Genomic DNA, 20,213 nt, shown 5'->3' on the forward strand with positions numbered 1-20,213 from the left:
AGGTTTTAAGTGAGCACAGAGCTTGTCCGAACTGAGCAGTGCAGAACTTACCAATGGCCATCATGTAGTCCCAACGGTCCAGCAGACACCTTTTAAACTGCAGGTTGTCTGAAGTTCTTCCATCAACAATGAAGGACACATTCCTATCCATGTTCTGACAGACAGCAGAGGTCCAGGAAATCAGAAACCAGCACACAATGAGCAGAATCACTGCCAGCATTCTGAGCACTCGCCAGCTCGTCATGTAAGGAATTCTCTGCGCTGTTCGGGACAGGAACACCTTTAGAACTCTGCAACATTACAAAAAGAATACATCAGTCGTGCCACTCCTCCAGATGAATGATGGCTGGTCAAGTATATGCAGATTTGGGATTCACACACCTCTACTTGGTGGTAGTTCTAATCCCGTTTCCCTAAATCTGGTGCCAGATTTTACATCCACCCATATTACTGTGAACTTGCATATGTTATGTGAGGTTAAAATGGGAAAATGAATGAGTTTAAATGGTGGGTATATCAATTATTTTGGGTGAAATAACCCAGAACACAAAACAAAAATACCAAAGAAGGGCCTGGATTGGAACTGACTACACCACTGGTCTACAGCATGACAGTCTACTGAAGGTCCTTTAATGAGAATCCATTTTATAATGATTTCTGCCTGGTTAACTTGACCTTTCCTTGCACCTTTCATAAGAATGTGCCCATATTGCTATTTTAATTAGGTGCTGCATGAGCACGTTCTTGACATTTACACATTACCTGATATTAGCACTCCAGTACAGTTTTTTTTTTACTTCTGCAAGCTTTAAATAGAGCTGCTAAGCATTAATTGTCTTTGTGGTGCAGCACCTATGCAAGAATGCCCTTTGGCTGAGAAACTGCATCACAGTGTCTGCCATATGTATAAATAGCAGAGGGAAATAATGAGGCAGCACTACCCTGATGTAACAGTAGAGGGCACTGCTTAGAGAACCAGTTATCAGTCAGACTGCTTGTCGCTTGATAGTGCAGTGGAATAGCCCACTGTGATTAAAGCATGACATTTGGCAGAAATGTAGTTCAAACATAGTTGATCGTTTTCAAATGTCAACCCATCTCAGATTTTGATCTTGAAAGCCATTTTCAAGGTCATAGGTGAAACAGGGTAAAAACAGTTAACATGTGATTTACCATGGGTTTGTATCTACAGGACCATATCTGTCAGACACAAGTGCTAGAGCGGCATTGTTCTCCTTATGTTGATCAGGAGCTACTTCCTGTTGTTCACCCTTGCTCATGGGAGGTAGATTGATACACATGTGTCAGATTTACCTTAAACATGGTAGAAACATGGAAATCATCACAGCACTGTCGATACATAACATTACAGTCGAGCAATGCTGTCTGTAAAAATGCAACAGAAGTTTAACTGACATTTTGCTTCAGTGGGTCAATGGAAAGATCACAGCTAAAAACATAATTGCTTTTTCCTTACATTTTTTAAGAAACAAAATCATATACACTGTGATGTATATGGAACAAATCTAACCAATGTGTTTGTATACAGAAAGAGGTGATAATGTGTGTCTGACCTTCTCTTCATAGGACAAGGTAGATCAATAAGTACAGTACATTTAAATGAATACATTGACCAATCCTGAGTTAGTTACTCTCACATCACAGCACTCTACATTGTACACAGAGGTAGTGACATAATCATAAAATGTAATAATCTCAAGGCTGCCATTCAGAGTGCTTTTTTGCAAAACAGAAGACTTTGAATAATTAATAGGAAAACCCTTTCCTTGTCATGCTTCAGTGACTGCAGCATAGTGACGTAAGTCTACCAGATTAACCACAACCCATGAAAGCACCCTGTGTGGGCCTGGGGGAGACAGCTAAGCAGTAACACACGTCAATGTGCAATACTCGTCAATGGTTACACACGTTGGATTTGTTCTGTCACCTCATGTCTTAATTATTGAGCTGTCATGACTCTGCAATGCTTTTTTGCTTTTATAGTCATTTTTGTCAATTCATAAAATGTATAAAACGCATTGTTACGAATGTATACAATGTTATGAAATGCATTCATAAAGCGTTTATTTCTTTTGTAAATGGAAATATTTAGGGCTGTAACGAAAGGAAAACATCTGAACATATTTCTGAGTGTCCTATTATTTTACAGGTAATCTATATAATACAATGCAAGATATGCTGTATGGAATAGTAGTCATGTGTTTATAATTTTAAAAAATGATGGCGTGCCGAATATCTGTTAAGAAAATGTCATTTATTTTTGAGAAAGAATAATGCAATAGTAAAAAGTATATTACTTGTTCCGTACACATCATTTTTCTGTGTAAAAAAATACATTAAAATCGCCTCGCAACTGCAGCCCAAAATCTCGATTAAGTTATATTTCATTAACAATAATACAAACTGAATGTGTGAAAGGCAAGCTAATGTATATAGAAATAAGTGTAAGAAGATTTTGCTGCACAATATCAGTGGTCATGTCTTAAAGAATTTAGAAGCTTTTTTGAGTGTGTGACCAGTCCCATCTCCAGAAATATCAACAATTAAACGAGGTATGCATGTTTGGTTTAACATTACTTTGTGGAGACATTCTTTAATTAATATATTACACATTCAGAGAGAGAGAGCGAGAGAGAGCGAGAGAGAGAGAGAGAGAGAGAGGCAGGGAGAGAGAATAATAGACAGGCTGCAGTGACTTGCAAGGTTACAATTCCATCAAAGGCTTCTGCTGATGTAATGAACCACAAGAGTGAAGCAATTCTAACCTAAAGTAGTTCATTTCAGCCCATTTCTTATTTTCTATAATATATGGATTCCACAACATTTATTAAAATGAATAGGTTTTTCATTTTAAAAGACAGTAAAACACCACAAAAGACTGTGACCACCTTGTTAAATACAATGTGGTCCCAACATTTGCTTGTAATTTCCCGGAGACGGCAGTTAATTCTCTCTTACTGTAGGTGATACTGTTGAAATGAAATAGCAGCCTACACTCCCAGGATACCTCTCACAGTCCCAACTTGTTTACATATATCGGGTGCGATCAACTTAATTAACATAAAATAATCAAATATGGAGACGCCAGGATTGTAGTGCATCACTGAGATCAGGTTTATTTACTCACACTAACAGACTAAGGACTCTGTTGGCCAAGCCCACAACCAAAAACAACAAAAACCTATGTCTAAGTGCTTGCTCTCTCCTACCATGCAGCAACAGCCACTCCGCAACAAGCAGTGTAGTGTTTTGCCCGTACACTAGGACTAACCTCCGACCCCAGGAACTACCACAGCCTCTGAAGACAAGCCTCAACTACTACCCCACCCACACTTGGCAAACATACACACACTCACGCACCTGACTATGAACCCCAAACGATCTCCCCACCCCGGATACACACCTTTACAACCCCAACACCCCCCCACCCCGCATACACACCTTTACAACCGCCCCCCCCCCCCCCCCCCCCCAATGGCGTGGGCGGTCTCACAATACACAAAAATGACAAACAAACACACAACTGTTTACAGTCCCTTCAGGGGCAGCGAAACAGGAGTCTGAAAAGTTCCACGACAACTAAACACAACACAGGAACCTACTATTAAACAGGACAGCTAAGCTGTTCACCTGTATTATTATTATTTATTTTTTAGCAGACACCCTTATCCAGGGCGATTGTTACAAGATATCACATTATTTTTACCTTTTTTTTTTTTTTTACACATTATTTTTACATACAATCAAAATTTTTTTTATATACATTATTTTTACATACATTTGCCCATTTATACAGCTGGGTTTTTACTGGAGCAATCTAGGTAAAGTACCTTGCTCAAGGGTACAGCAGCAGTGTCCCCCACCTGGGATTGAACCCACAACCCTCCGGTCAAGAGTCCAGAGCCCTAATCACTACTCCACACTGCTGCCCAAAACAAAACAAAATAAACATAGGTTTAACACAAAACACTATACAAGGTTTAACACCGGGCTTCACACTTCAGCAGCCCTGAACACACTGGCTGCACTCCTTTTAAACCCTGCACATGGCTCTAATTTACAATCATAGCCAGGTGCAGGTGATAATTTCCCAATTGGAGGCTTGTCAGCCCCATGGCCTTCTGGGAACTGTAGTCCTGTGCTCCCCAGGACTACACATTCTCTGCTCACTGTTTCACAGTATATACTGTATATATAATACCTTGAATGAGCATTTGCATAATGATCTTGAGAAAAGAATGAAGTATCTTCTGTTATACTCTTTTAAGTCTCTTTAAGAAAGCAGTCTTGTGCAGTCTGCTTTGAATGTGAAGGAGAACAGCTGTTACAGCCTGTAACGTTGATGAAGCACGGATATCTTTCATCTTTTTTGCATAATACAATAATACAATACAATTTGCTTTTTATTTAGCACTCTTCAAATGGAGTATCCCAGGGCACTTTACAATAAAAACTCTTCTTAAATAAAAAGAAAAAAGCCACAGGCCTATCCAACTTAGCTCAAGAATAAGCTAATGCAAACAAATCGGTTTTTAAATTTGATTAAAAAGACTCGACTGTGCCAGCATTCCTGACATGACTTGGGACAGAGTTTCAAAGGCAGGGAGCACAGCACCTAAAGGCCCTCATCACCCCTCCTAATCTTAGATAATAATCAATTACACTTGTTTTATATATTTGTCAGTGCTTGAATAATAAATCGTGACAAATTAAATAAATAATCAGCCGGTTACTTTAATGAATCCAATAAATCCCTCACTATTAAAATCAGAAAATAGAAGAAAAAATCAAAGGTTGCTAGGTGAGAATGGTATCTCATGTGAGAAGATGCATTGATGTTGAATAGGCTGCAGGTGTCGTATCTGCTAGGGCTGAATAACTGCACAGCTTTGAATTCAAGCCACACATTAAAACAGAAATTATTATTTTCATGTTATCATGAACAAGGATGTACCTGAAGAGCTTGAGAGTCACTGTTCCATAAACAATAGCAAAGCCGAGAAGACGAACCCATCTCAGAAGAATACATCGGAATATGCTCGGCGGAAAGTATAGAATAATAACCTACAGAAAGAGAGAGAAAAGAAATACAAGTTAAGAAGTAGGCCAGCTGTATTTTATATATCACTAATATGTCTTGCTTTGTCTACATGTACCTCAATGTTTATTTAAGGCAAGCTGTGTTAGATGCTTCAGTAAAGCCTTTTATAATGTAAGTATATAGATCTGTTTCTAAACATTGACTTTGTCAATGGAGCTTCACTTCGGTTAATTACTACTTGGAGTAGAAAGGAATGCAGGTCCTATTTTGTAGGTAAAAATGTTTGTTCTTTAAACCATAATAAAGCCTTTACAATTTAGAGGCCATTGTAACAAAAATAGATTCATGTGAGGACAATTTGTGGTTATGTTAAGCAGCAGAAGATTGCATCCTATCTACTTAACATCAACAGCAAGCAGGGTCCTCTTGTTGAGGCTCAGGAATTAATGCCTTGGATGAGATGTCAGCTTTTTTCTCATCTCTTTTAACAAAGGCAATAATAGGCTAATACAAGATATTTCAACTATGTTGTGGGCTAACAATCTGCTCCCTTTTTTATACAGCTTTCTAAATTACTATCATTAAAAGGACCGTGGTAATTTACCCTTAACATCACATACATATTGTGAATCAGATGATAATTACAATAATTTGATAAATGGTACCCATATTTATGGCCATGGCAATTACAGTCTGCATTACCATTCGCCATCATTTATCTACTGCTGAACCATAGCCTCTCCTTTTTGTACAGCTGTTGAAGCACCAATTGTTAATGCCAATATTTGTAGGTATTGTGGATAGAACTCAATTCTCTGAATTTTTATCCTATGTAGTTATGGTATTATTTATTTCTTAGCAGACACCCTTATCCAGGGCGACTTACAATTGTTACAAGATATCACATTATTTTTACATACAATTACCCATTTATACAGTTGGGTTTTTACTGGAGCAATCTAGGTAAAGTACCTTGCTCAAGGGTACAGCAGCAGTGTCCCCCACCTGGGATTGAACCCACGACCCTCTGGTCAAGAGTCCAGAGCCCTAACCACTACTCCACACTGCTGATAGATGGTAGTAAGTGGCCCAGTAAATCACCCGTGGGTGAAAACTCCAGCTGGATTAATATAGCATTAAAAAGCATCTGTTCAGATCATTAAAATAGACTCCTTATTCTATTTGACATATTTGACCCATTGTTGTTTTCGTATGATGGTGTTTCCTTTGTTATAGTATTTTCCTTTGTTATAGTATTAATGAAGCCGCTGTCATGAAGGAGGTAAAATTATTAAACCCAGAAGCCTAACTCGAATAGAAAACCCAATTGGTCTTTCGTACACCCTTTTTGTTGTATTGCAACTACAGTATTTATTGACCCAAAAACATTTGAGATTTCAGAAAAAGTACCATTAAGCCATTTCCATAAATAAAACCGAAGGGACCCCACAGTGCTATTAAAACGCCTGGACTGGGGCAGCTTTGCAAAGCAGCTCCTATTAGCTCTGGCAGTCTCTGTGCAGTTTGGCAAACATCCCTCCAGATTGCACACTGTATATCATGGAAGAATTCAGTTTGAAAACAAATGAGGTTGGGCTAGCTTAGGTGAAGTAGCACAGTCAATTCTAGCTAAAGGTATACGGAACATCTCTTTCCTTATAGCCATGGCTAACAAGTAAACATAAATCAATAAATAATAATATTTTCAGTTAGGCCGTGGCATATTGGATTCATATAAGTGTATCGAGCAGCCGATTGCTTTGATCTATTCATTTACGTATTTATTTTGTTCTATTTTCAGTTTAAATTGGGATGTTGCATCCTTCCCCTGTCTGCAACGTCTACTGTCTCGTTAGTGTCTTACTATTGGTTGATGACTGAAGGAACTTTCCTTTGATTGGTTCTTTGTTTACCAGGGTCAGGGGTTGTGGGAATGGTGTCTCTTTGACGCTCAGTTGAGCTGCGGCAGGTGAGGAAGCAACGTCTGCTGTATGAAGTGATGGATTTGCACAGACAGGCCCTGAACCGTGTACAAAGACATCTGCTTATATACGATACACTCAGTAGCTTCTGCCATATAATGTTCCTTCCAATTTTTTTTATTAATTTAAATCAAATATGTCAACAGCTTTTTTTAACATCTGGGCTACCCTAAGAAGTGCAGCCTAGTCCCTACCTATTTGATATTTTCAAACAATGCCACCAAAAATATTTTGCTCCAAAATGTTGTTGGGGAAGCATCATCCCCAGTTATTGCAAATAGAAGAAGCATGAAGTTGTGCCTCAAGCACGTTATTAAAACACCTCTTCCCAATTTCCACTTGGCTTATTTGGTGTAACCAGAGAAATATTATTTTGTAATCAAATAACTTCCCACACAAAAACACACAAGCTAGTAAAATGTGATTATTTTTAAATCCATGTTATGCAGAACACAAAAAAATAGCATCTAAAACACTTATTCTACCAGAAATGGGAGTTTTTGTGAACAAAACAAAGCATCAAATCTATGAATTATCTAAGGGGTGTGTCATATAAGATTGAACAGTTTGTAAACATGAAGTAAAATGGTTTAAAACCAATGGAGCTTTGTTGAGAGAATCACTGGATACTATTACTAGATATTATTTTATCTAAACAGCACAGAGACCATGTTCTACCAGGTTCAATTAGCCTGTGGATTTTAGACCTTGAAATGCTGTATCAAATGTACTTTATGCTCTCCTTTTACTGAAAGTATCGTCAGTCCATTTTATCTGATTTTCTCTCAGGAATGAATCTGTGCCATATATAGTGTGGTTACTACTTTTTGCATGCTAAGGGATGAAGGCATGTTCGTGTAACGACCTTTGGTAATGAAGCCATGGCAATCTTTTTGTTTTAATGCGATATATGTGTGATGTATGCTGCTGCCTTGCTTTAGTTCCTGCTACACAGCGGTGTTCCAATGTTTCATCAGTTAACATTTCTGCTGTTGTCCAGTGAAAAAGTACCTTTGCTGTCACATTGTTTTAACCTCTGGCCATATCAACACACACACACTTTTTTATGACTGTATACATCTGTCTTGTTTTGGTAACTGCTGTTGTCTGAATGAATGCTAATCAGCAACATGGATGCTCATTATAAAGCCACTTAGCTTGTTCCCCCCGGTGCTGATATACTGTAGTGGAGGCCAACGTACATGCATATAGTATGTCACACTTCACATGTTCCATAGATCTGGAAAACCACTGTCCAACTGTCATACAACTTGGTACTAACATTATTTAGTTTACGTTGTTGAGAATATCGCATTGTGGAGGTCTAGGGAGGTGTCTGTCTGTCTGTCCGTACGTCCATCCATCTGTATGTCACACTTACATTTGTGCATATCTCTGCAGAATCACTTATCCAGTTGTGAAGATCCTTGGTATTCACATTATTTAGCTTACATTTAATCAGAATATTAGATTCTGGGGATATAGTAGAGGTGTCTGTCTGTCCATCTGTCTGCATGTAAAACATGTTTGCATCTATCCAGAGAATCATTTATCAAATTGTAATTAAACGTTGCATTGCTAATCTGTACTATTCTGTATGTATTGTTGATATATGTCATGGTCATCAACTACTTCATCATACTGATAGCTCTCATTTTGAATGCACAGCTGTGGCAGATGATGTATGTTACTGTTTACTTTACATAATACATGATCCTACGAGAAAAAAAAAGATGTCTTAAAGTTGTAAATCCTATCACACACAATCCAGATTGCAAAGGGTTCATTCTGCAGGAGCCTACAGTTTGCAGTAGGTGATAATGACTGCTTACGTGTTACGTTATGCAAGTGAGCAAAATCAACTCTATTTTGAACCTTAAACCTAGATGCTAAATGTTAAGGGATTCACATCAATATGAACTCAAGGGTCTTTACTGGATTCCTTTCCTACGTCAGTGTCGACATCACCTCACTGTGTGATAATATATTCTAACCCATATGAAACTGCCACAGACAACCGTGAGTTCAAGTGGAGGTCCATAAGAATAGCAGCCATTCCACTGGAATTATTTTCCATTCCACTGGAATTCTTTGCCATTCCATTGGAATTCTTTTCCATTCCACTGGAATTCTTTTCCATTCCATTGGAATTCTTTTGAATTGTTGGCTATTGCTTTAGTGTGAAACCGATGTGGGTGCATCATGCACAGGTGGTCTCTCGTCAGAAAACTGGAACTATAATATAACCTATTGCAGACTTGCTCAAGAATGCAAACAGCCTTGCATCCCTTGACAACCATCTGTTTTAATACCTGATAGCACTCTGATTTATTAAGGTCAATGAGCACAGGGTCAATATGTAGCATCCTTCCATCTGTCAAACATAAGGATTCAAATGCACTGCAGCTTTGGGAGCTGCGAAACGCCAGAGACCAAACAAGTGCCAAACCTACATCGACTGGCTCAGTAGAAAAAATGTTCAGCAATGTTGTATTAAAAGAAAAAGGGTTGTAGCATAGCAATAATAGCACATTGATCGCTCCATTGCCTTTAAATTAGAAGTGGGCAAAGCTCATTGGGTTTTAGATACAGCCTTACCAGTAACACCCCTCCCCCCTTCCTCTCTCTTCCATCTATTGCTAATCAATGAATTGTTGGAGAATAATTGATTATTGATTGCCATGGTTTTTATTTTTTAAAACCTCAATTAACCATTAATCACCTCGGTGCCCTATTCCGAGTCTCCAGTAGCTATGCACAAACTGTTGCTAACCTTACACACTGCTAGACTAAAGATCTTCTGCTTGTCTTTGTTTTTGTGATGAGAAATAGCAGAATCTAATAAAAAAGGATGGCATATAGCTTTTTAATAATAGTGTTCCCAATGCATGTATTATATTACCATGTATAATAATATGCGCGTTCATGTTTTCAGTGGAAGTGTAATACGTCTTCTGATTATGAAATGCTGGCGGCTTGGGGACAGACTTTGACCTAAACCACCAAAGTTAGCTGTCTGAAGCAGGTGATTGTTGGCACTGCATTTTTTATTAAGTCTAATCCCCGACTCTCTCAAATTCCATCAGCCCTCACGAGGACTTCAACAACATACTGCACTTCTCAAAATCTATTTGTTTATTTAGCAGACACCTTTATCCAAGGCAAAAATGTCTTCATCTCACAGGGTCTGTTCACTTAATATGAACATCCCTTCATCTAGCAGGGTCTGTTCATTTAATATACATGGTGGTGGATCTATATACATGGTTTAAATCCTTAAAAGAAGGGGACATTGTGAAAAGTAACTCTCATGTATTTATGTAACCAGGGTATTAGGACCCGATACTCTTTAGATCAACTGAATAAACCCCAATGTCTTCTAAGCACAGATCTGACCGATTCGGTTACTTAGCCTATAACCTAATGTTTTCCAGTTTCTCAGAGAAAAAGGCTTTTTGTGTGTCAGACTGTTATATCTTTGAGCTGAGTGACAATGAAATAATGCCATCATATGTGAAATGAATCCACACCGAGCTTCCCAATTTCACCATCTGCCAATAGCTTTCTATAAATGTGTGAACCAAAAACTAATGGTGAGAAAAATCAGTTTTTGAGAAGAAATAATCTCCTACCTACTGTACAGTGCTGGGCATCATCACACAAGGCTAAGAATCTGGAGCTTTGTTTCACTGATCCATTTGATTATTTTATACATGAGAGATGCTAAAAGTAAGGAGCATGCATGAACAAAAGCACAAGGAATACTAGTGCTTCATGGGCCAAGGAATTCTATATTCCCCAAAAGCATCCTGTACAAAAAGCTACATTGTTTTACAGGCTAATTTAATAAGTCTCTAACTACTTATCATCTGTAGACAATAAAAATGTAAATGAACTGATTGCAATCAATAAGTTAAAGTTACAAAACATTGATTAAAGGATCGTTCTTCAAGTCAAGGTCAGTATTTAAACAGTCCTTATTGATCTCCATTGGCTGCTTTATTTCCTGCATCTTCTAGATTTCAATTATACCCCCTATACCATTGGAAAACATTGCATCTTCCATAAATTACATCTGGAAGCCATGCAGGCTGCTGCTTATTTACCTGAACAGTCATGGAGCTTCATCACATGATAGTACTAGAGGTGCAAAACAATTACATCCCAAAAGTAGACAAATCAAAATCTATCATAAAATGGCCAAAATGGTTTAATAGATCAATTAAAAAAATATTCAGAGAAAAAAGGCACTTTACAGAGCGTTTAAAGGGGACCAAGAATAAAGTACACAGAAAGAGTACTTGGAACTGCAAACTCAAATCAAAAAGGAAGTTAGAAAGGCCAAGAGAGAGATAGAAATGAGCATTGCTTAAGGGGGATAAAACCAATTCCCAAAAGTTTTTCCAATATTATAACAGCAAGAGAATATTCAAAGGGGAGGCAAAATGTCTAAGAGATACAAATGGCAAAATCATAGACAAAGAGAAATAAAATAGCAATAGTTCCTATCCAGTCTTAAATAACTTTAGCATAACAGAGGCAGAAGTGTTAAAGGGACTAGGAGTCTCTCAAAATAAGCAAATCCCCTGGGCTGGATGAGATCCTCCCAATAGTACTCAATGAAATGAAAGAAGTTATTTACAAGCCGCTAACCAAGATCATGCAACAGTCTCTTGACAAAGGGGTTGTACCGACAGACTGGAAAATTGCAAACGTAATACCGATCCACAAAAAGGGAGACAAAACCAAACTAGGTAACTACAGACCAATAAACCTGACTTCTATTATATGTAAACTTATGGAAACTATAATAAGATCCAAAATGGAAAATTACCTATATGGTAACCAGTATCCTGGGAGACAGTCAGCATGGTTTTAGGAAAGGGAGAACATGTCTGACTAACCTGCTTGATTTGTTTGAGGATGCAACATCGACAGTGGATAATTGCAAAGCATATGACATGGTTTATTTAGATTTCCAGAAAGCTTTTGACAAAATCCCATATAAAAGAATAATTCTCAAACTGAATGCAGTAGGGATTCAAGGAAATGCATGCACATGGATTAGGGATTTTTTTTTCTTCTTTTTTTTATAAATGTAGTCGTCGCCAGTGATTTTTATCCCAGTTTTCTCCCCAATTTGGAATGCTCAATTATTTTTATCCCGGCTCACAGCTGCAACTCCCGAGCCGACTCAGGAAATGGCGGAAGACACATGCATCCTCTGAAACGTGCCCCACCAAACTGTCTTTTTTCGCACTGCAGGTCAACAGCGAAGCCAACAGACCCATAGTGCTGGAGGACAAAACAGATCTGAGTGGCTTCTACAGCAGACACACAGGCGCCCTGTCAGCCATAGGTGTCGCTGATACGTGGTGAACTGTGGATTACCCTGCCGACCGGAGCCCTCCCCACCTGGGCAGCGCTTGACCAATTGTGTGCCGCCCCCTGGGAACTCCCAGCCTCGATCGGCGATGGCATAACCTGGACTCGAACCTGCGATTTCCAGGCTATAAGGCACATCCTGCTCTCCATGCGGAGCGCCTTTACTGGATGCGCAACTCGTAGAAAACAGAAAGTACTGATTAGAGGAGAAACCTCAAAATGGAGTGAGGTAACCAGTAGAGTACCACAGGGATCAATAGTAGGTCCTCTGCTATTCCTAATCTACATTAACCCTTTGCGGTCCTATGTCGTACCCTGTCCGACATCATCAAAAATATATAAAACACAGGTCTCTAGTCGTTTTTTTTCCAGAAAAAGCCGAGAAAATCATTCAATGGCCGAGTGAGACTAATAGGAGCCGAGAGAAGCCGGAAAAAAAGGGGGCGGATCTGAGCAATACACACAGCCCCGGCACCACAGAGATAACACAGACATAAACAAACAAGATAGCTGCTTCTACATCCAACGCTCAAAGAATCACAGACATTTGCAGAGCTTTTTGCGACGTTATAGTAATAAAATAATGACTTGGATCGCATTATTGAGGAGTTTGGTGATAAAACGAGTGATCCGGAGATGATTTATCGGTATGCACGACTATGAAGAGGTATGTAAAAAATACAGCGAACAAGGGGTGGGGCAGGGCTGGAGATGCAGTACTGAGTGTCCTGGTGATATGCAGTGCCTTTCAAACCTGTTTTACTGTGAAAAAAAATACTTTTAAACAGCGTGTCTAAAATAAACGCATCTGAATAAATGGACCGCAAAGGGTTAATGACTTAGATTCTGGTATAGTAAGCAAACTTGTTAAATTTGCAGACAGCACAAAAATAGGAGGAGTGGCAAACACTGTTGCAGTAGCAAAGGTCATTCAAAATGATCTAGACATCATTCAGAACTGAGCAGACACATGGCAAATAAAGAAAAGTGTAAGGTACTGCACTCAGGCAATATAAATGTGCATTATAAATATCATATGGGAGATACTGAAATTGAAGAAGGAATCTATGAAAAAGACCTAGGAGTTTATGTTGACTCAGAAATGTCTTCATCTAGACAATGTGGCAAAGCTATATAAAAAAGGCCAACAAAATGCTCGGGTATATAGTGAAAAGTGTTGACTTTATATCAAGGGAAGTAATGATAAAACTTTACAATGCATTAGTAAGACCTCATCTTGAATATTGTCTCCAGTTCTGGTCACCTCGCTACAAAAAGGATATTGCTGCTCTAGAAAGAGTGCAAAGAAGAGCAACCAGAATTATTCTGGATTTAAAAGGCATGTCATATGCAGACAGGCTAAAAGAATTTAATCTATTCAGTCTATTAATCTATTCAGAACAACGAAGACTATGCAGCAATCTGATTCATGCATTCCAAATTCTTAAAGATATTGACAATGTCGACCCAAGGGACTTTTTCGACCTGAAAAAAGAAACAAGGAACAGGGGTCACAAATGGAGAGTAGATAAAAGGGCATTCAGAACAGAAAATAGAAAGCACTTTTTTCACAGATAATTGTGGGAGTCTGTAACCAACTCCCCAGAAATGTTGTTGAAACTGACACCCTGGGATCCTTCAAGAAGCTGCTTGATGAGATTCTGGGATCAATAAGCTACTAACAACCAAACATGCAAGATAGGCCGAATGGTCTCCTCTCGTTAGTAAACCTTCTTATATTCTTATGTTCTTATGATGTAGAGGGAAGGGCTGAAGCCTCTTGGGAAGAATTTACCATTGGTGCTGCTTTCAGTCTTAATAAATGAGAGTGGGTCACTGCCAATAGAAACCCCTTATACTAATGGTGCTCTCCACAATTAATGTTTTTCATAATCCTCTGTGAATAACCCTTTGCAGTCTGACAAAGTTTCAAACACCCACCAGCTGGCTTATAGAATCCCACTGAATTTGCTTTAATGATCTACTACTGCTGTGCAGAAAGCAGGATATTTTACCTGACTGATGACAGATTTATCCCACTGACTGAACTGATAGCTGCTTGTCACTGAAGCGTTCAGCTTCATACCTTGTTTTTGATTTGTTTAAAAACATGGATAGTTAGACATTTCAGAATCAAAAAGGACTTGCAGCATGTGTTGCTACAGGATAGATCTGCATTACTGGAGCCCCTAGATTATTCCACCTAAGAAGACACTGGCATGCTACAAGAGATATCTAGTATGCTTGAACTGTAGTCGGATAACAGCCGATACTCGTTCAACAGCCTGTCTGTAAAAAAAAAAGGATCAAGCCAAGTTAGCAAATGTTTCTATGTATTGTTTTTTCAATGTCTGTTTTGATGGACTTTAATACAAAAGAAAGTATTGCACTTCCGAGAGCTGAAACACAACCAAATGCATAGCATTCTTTATTTTTGTCTATTTAAAATCAAACTAACCATTTCCAACTAGTGTGGATCTATATTAATGAGGTCTGCAGCCGAGCAGTGTTGAATCCATGTAGGTGTTCTGTACCCAGACATGGGGATCAACAGGCCAAGACAACCAGATGCAAAGACGGAGAAGGGGCATGAACTTGGAACCATGTACTTCCAAGAATCTTAGCGTCTTAGTAACTGTACCAAGAAGCCAAGCAGTTTGAGAAGTATTGGCTTGCATGCATTACCTCTCTTTTCCCACCCCATTACAAAACATTCACTGACATCTAGCTTGGGTTCCCCTCTCTCCTCTTGACCATGAACATTTGCGTTTGATAAGACTGAAATATTATGATTTGCCCTGCACCCCGTACCTGCTTAATAATGACTTGTTTGAAAACAATCTTCCCCATGTTAATTATGCTTTGTTCTGTTTAAGATAAACTAGTTTTTTATGATATTGTTCCCTGGGTTCTGCAGATGAACAATTACAAATCTACACTCATGCAGGCTTATTACTGGTTCGTTAATTCCTGTAATTAGTCTGCTCAGTTCAAAGCAGATTCAGCAGGTGCCTGATTGCTCTGATGGCTACCACTTCATCATTTTAGCAACACATCTCAACAAGATTACAAAGTCCTAAAGACTTTGAGTATGGCATCACCCTTATAAAAGATTCCCATAATAAAACCATGGCAAAGTTTAACAAGGCATAGTGAAAACAGGTAAAGCATAGATAAGCATTGCAAAGAACAGCAAGGTATGGGAAAGCATATTAATAAACATGGCAAACCAGGGTAAACTAAAGTAAATGCATAGTACAACCATGTGAGAAAGAATGGTAAAACTACAAAAATACCATGCAAATATACAGTGGTAAACTTTTATAAGAGTAGAAACTGGAAATAGACAAGACCCTTCCCTATTTACCCCACTAAGAAACACTGCAATCTTTTTGTAAAATATTTGGACTGTTAATGCAATCTTTTTTTATTTATTTAGATATATTCATGTACTGTATTATATGGCAAATATATTTCATTTTACTGAAATAAACGGTGGTTACCACTGTATTACACGGAGCCCGGAAAGGGACGAGAGAAAAGAATTGTGGGAATGATTTAACATCCCGTTGGAACGATTTAATATCTCATGCGCACGACACAGGTATCGCGTGGCCACGAGAAATGTGCAGAAAAGATATATATATATATCTTTTTTTTCTCTCATAGTATTTCCACACATTTCCAAAAAATAAATAAATAAATAAATTCTGATGGTGTGCATGCATAGTTTTTTGGGGGTAGATTAGATATTGAGAGCAGTGTCTGCCTCTTTATGTATCTTTGTTTTTATCGTGCTTAAATTTTTTTTTTTTTCCTGCATGACCAAAAGGTCACTTCACTGTAAGTGTATCATTATACAAGCAAAAACTACTTTGTACATAAGGCCCTATTTCCAGACATGCTTCTCAGCCAGCTGTCACATTTCCACAAGCTAAGTAGACAGGGAAATTAAATGAGTACGCAAAGCTTTCTTTACTACTGGGCTAACATACGGTACTGTTTATACATAAAACCTTATCCCCTTCTAAAAGTATTGAAAGGACTGGTTTCAATTAAAATGAACCCCACCAGGAATTAGCTGGGACAATTGAAACATCTTGCAACAGAAAAAAATATATACAGACTTGTCATGGGAAATGAATACTGTCCTAGGCACTGTATCAGTGATGGGCCTAACTCCTATTGGCAGTGTTAGGACAGAATTCTAAATGTATTGTGGTTTATATCTCTGTTCCATCCTTCATCTTTAGACTGATATGGTTAACTTTTAAATAATGACTTCATCTTTCACAATCCTTTATTGTTTGACATTAGCATTTGATCAACCTTCCGTCTTGCCTTTTTATTTCACTAACTTCTCTTCTAATCTATACAACACTTGGATGTGAAGTCAGAGCCACAATGCACAAATGAATCTTATTTTCTCAGTGAAGATGACATCTTGACCCGGGGGGGGGGGGCTGCTGCACACTTGATAATGGGCCTGCTGCTCTCCAAACTGGGAAGTGTAAATTACTTTCTGTGGAAACTGTACAGACGAGGATTCCTCCAGAACAGCGCTCTGTCATTCACAGCACGGTTTTCATTCTCCCAACCGAGGCGCTCTTTCAGTATCAGTAAAGGTCCCATGTTTTTCAGAAGAGCGATTGGGACCACTCTACATTTCTGTGATGGTTTTTTCAGCATGTCTGCCAACAGAATTCTGATATTTCTATGAGACTGCATGGGACATAAATTGGGCTCAATTGAAAGAGAAATATGGGTATACTGTATGGGTATGGGAAGGGACAATGGAGATAAGAAAACCAAGCAAAAGAGAAAAGCTTGTCCCTTAAATATCATACTGTATATGTAGAGATATGCCTTAGCAACCAACAGAAACATTCTGAATTTTAGAATTCAGCACACACTAGATTAATCTAATGGAATCTCAACCATTGACACTTCAAGGATGCCTGGCAAAGCCAAAACAGGCCTTCTTCCTCATGAGATACATACATATACTGTACATACTTGCATTCATGATACAATTATACAGTATGCTATACACGTTGGTGGAGATTGGTGCCAAAGGAAGGCAGTTCTCATGTTAACTTGTTAGAGTTTGACCGACGGACAGACGGCCGTATACGGGCCTAAACAAAAAATAAAACATTCAAACCAAATAAAGAAACCTTTTTTTTACTCTAATACAGTAGTCTTTTCCCTTACTGCACAATGATTCATAGTGTTGTGTAGGTTTGCTTGCTCCACATAAAAGACTTATTCAAACAGAGGCTGATGTTATTGCATGTGACATGCTCAACAAAACTGCATTACTCTACGAACCAAGATGACAGAAGACTGGGACTGTAGATATTTCAGTTCATGATGCATTGGAGTTATTTCAAATGGTAGTGCTTAAGAACCACGTATAATTTATTCCATTTATGCTGTCTGATACAAACCTGAGCGAAGTCTTTCAACAAGCAGATGAAGAAAAACAAGTTTACTGTGACCAAAAAAAAAACCCACACCAGATTACATTGGTAATAATACATTGGTAATAATAATTGGCTATCTATTTATAGAAATGATTATTATGAAGAACAGTTAAACCTGATCTTAGAAACAGGTTACGAATAGTTTTTGGACCGACCTTTTTCCCTTGATCACCAACTTTATATATCATCATCAACATCATCATCATCAACATCATCATCATCATCTTCAGCCTTTTTCAATCCACTGCTGAATGAAGGCCTCCCCAAGATTCTTCCACAAAAGCCTGTCTGCTGCATCCCTCATCCACGTTGCTCCGGCATGTTTCTTAATTTCATCTTGCCATCTTCCTGGAGGTCTTCTTCTTGGTCGCTTTATATCTCTTGGGATCCAGTCTAATATCTCCTTGGTCCAGCAATGGTCTGTTCTCCTTGCTACATGTCTGGCCCACTGCCATTTCATATTTTTCGCTCTTATAATAACATTGCATACTTTTGTTTGCGCTCTTATCCATTCCTTCCTTTTCCTGTCTCTTCTTGTTATTCCCAGCATGCATCGTTTCATACTCTGTTGAGTCATTTGTAATTTTGTAGTCATTTTTGCATTGAGGGTCCAAGTTTCGCATCCATAACTTAGCACTAGCAGCACGCATTGGTTGAATACTTTCCTCTTGAGGCATAAGAGTAGTTTCCCTTTCAGAACCATGCTTAATCTTCCAAAGGCACTCCAGCCCATTTTGTTGATTTCGCACATTTGGTTCTCCGTTGCCGAAACTATGGAGTGGTATATTTATTGAACATGACTTGAGTCTTCTTCAGGTTCATTTTCAAACCCGCTTTAATGCTAGCCTTGTGTAGTTCTTGTATTCTTGTTTGTAATTGTTCTGGGCACGTTGTAAATATGAGGATATCGTCAGCAAATCGTAGGTGATTCAAGTAGGCTCCATTGATCTTCAGCCCCTTATTTCCCAATCCAGTGTTTTGAAAATCTCTTCAAGGGTGGCCGTGAAGAGCTTTGGGGAAATTGCATCTCCTTGACAAACTCTTTTTCAATCTTGATTTTGTCGATGTTTTTATGGAGTCTTACTGTGGATGTTGCATTCTTGTAAATGGTGCTGATCAAGTCTCTGTATGTTTTCTCAATTCCTTGTTTTTTCAGAGAGCTTAATACAGATCTTGTGTAAACAGTCAAAGGCTTTTTACACTAGCAAATACCCGAGCCGAGGCAGAACCAAGCTGTGAAACTCCAGCCCTGCAACATAACTGACTCTGACTCGGGGCCGAAGCAGGCTGTGGGCGGGGTTATTGCATTTTGTCATCACGCTCAAGCGTCATTACAAGAAAAAGTGGCAACCCCCAGGACCACAACCGCTAAATGTTTTCTTAACTCCTTAGCTTTACGTCGCGGGGCACATAACACACATCTGACTGAAATAGAAAATAAAATAACTCCCTCTCTCTAATGCACATATAGTGAAGCAAAAATGTAACTTTCTGTGAATTAACCATGCATAAAGCACTCCATGGGCTCGCTCCAGGTTCGGCTGCCGGAGAGGGGCTGAAGCGTCTCGTCTCCCGGAGAAAGCTGCAGCTCCTCCCCAGCAAAAAAATAAATACATTAGGAAAGATAACCATGTAATAGACCTAATATTTATTTAGTTATAAAATGAATGCTGAATAAGATGTCTGTGTTATAAAGTGCCAGCGCAGCTTTTCTTCAGTTCAGATGCTGAATCAAAAGGGAGAGACAGAAACGGAAGTTACACTGATAAGTTGTTTACAGTTTGAACACCGGTACTGTATTTATGTAGAAATACTGCACTATAGGGAACTGTATTTCCCCCCCCGCCCCCCGCATTTTCAGTACTCCGCAAAAAAAAAAAAAAAAAAAAAAATCCATGGTAAAAAAAGATTTTATTAAATTAATGTTCTATTTTTGCAGTCTGCGATTTAATGTAATCGACTCAGCACGTTCATTATGCGTGACGTCTCTCAGCTCGGCTCGTCTTTCTCTAGTGTAAACGCAACTCAAGCTACCTTAGCCGTACCAGGCTGGCTCTGCTCAGCACCGGCTCGGCTCAGGTGTGCAGATGTAAACGGGGTATAAATGGGTCTGCGTAGCAGGAGTGATTTAAAATATATAGTTGTATTTAGGCACAGGGATTGCACAATCACTTCACCTGCAGATAAAGTATGTAATAGTATGTGAGCACGGGGATTGCACAAATGAGTTCACGTGCTGAGATTCAACTGAATAATTAATTAGTAATTGAATGCCGGCACAACTGTATATATAGAGGC

General features: G+C 38.7%; 1 protein-coding gene across 1 annotated transcript in view; it reads right to left on the reverse strand.

Annotated features, from left to right (window-relative positions):
* The window catches only part of LOC117435767 (probable G-protein coupled receptor 158), a 103,149-nt gene that overhangs the window by 12,538 nt on the left and 70,398 nt on the right, over window positions 1-20,213 (reverse strand). Inside the window, exons 6-7 of the mRNA XM_034059181.3 lie at window positions 4,976-5,085; window positions 52-290 (exon numbers count right to left, since the gene is read on the reverse strand). Coding sequence (XP_033915072.3) covers window positions 52-290; window positions 4,976-5,085 — 349 coding nt within the window. The remainder of the gene's footprint in view (window positions 1-51; window positions 291-4,975; window positions 5,086-20,213) is intronic.

Source organism: Acipenser ruthenus, chromosome 3, assembly GCF_902713425.1.
Source record: "Acipenser ruthenus chromosome 3, fAciRut3.2 maternal haplotype, whole genome shotgun sequence".
Taxonomy (NCBI): domain Eukaryota; kingdom Metazoa; phylum Chordata; class Actinopteri; order Acipenseriformes; family Acipenseridae; genus Acipenser; species Acipenser ruthenus.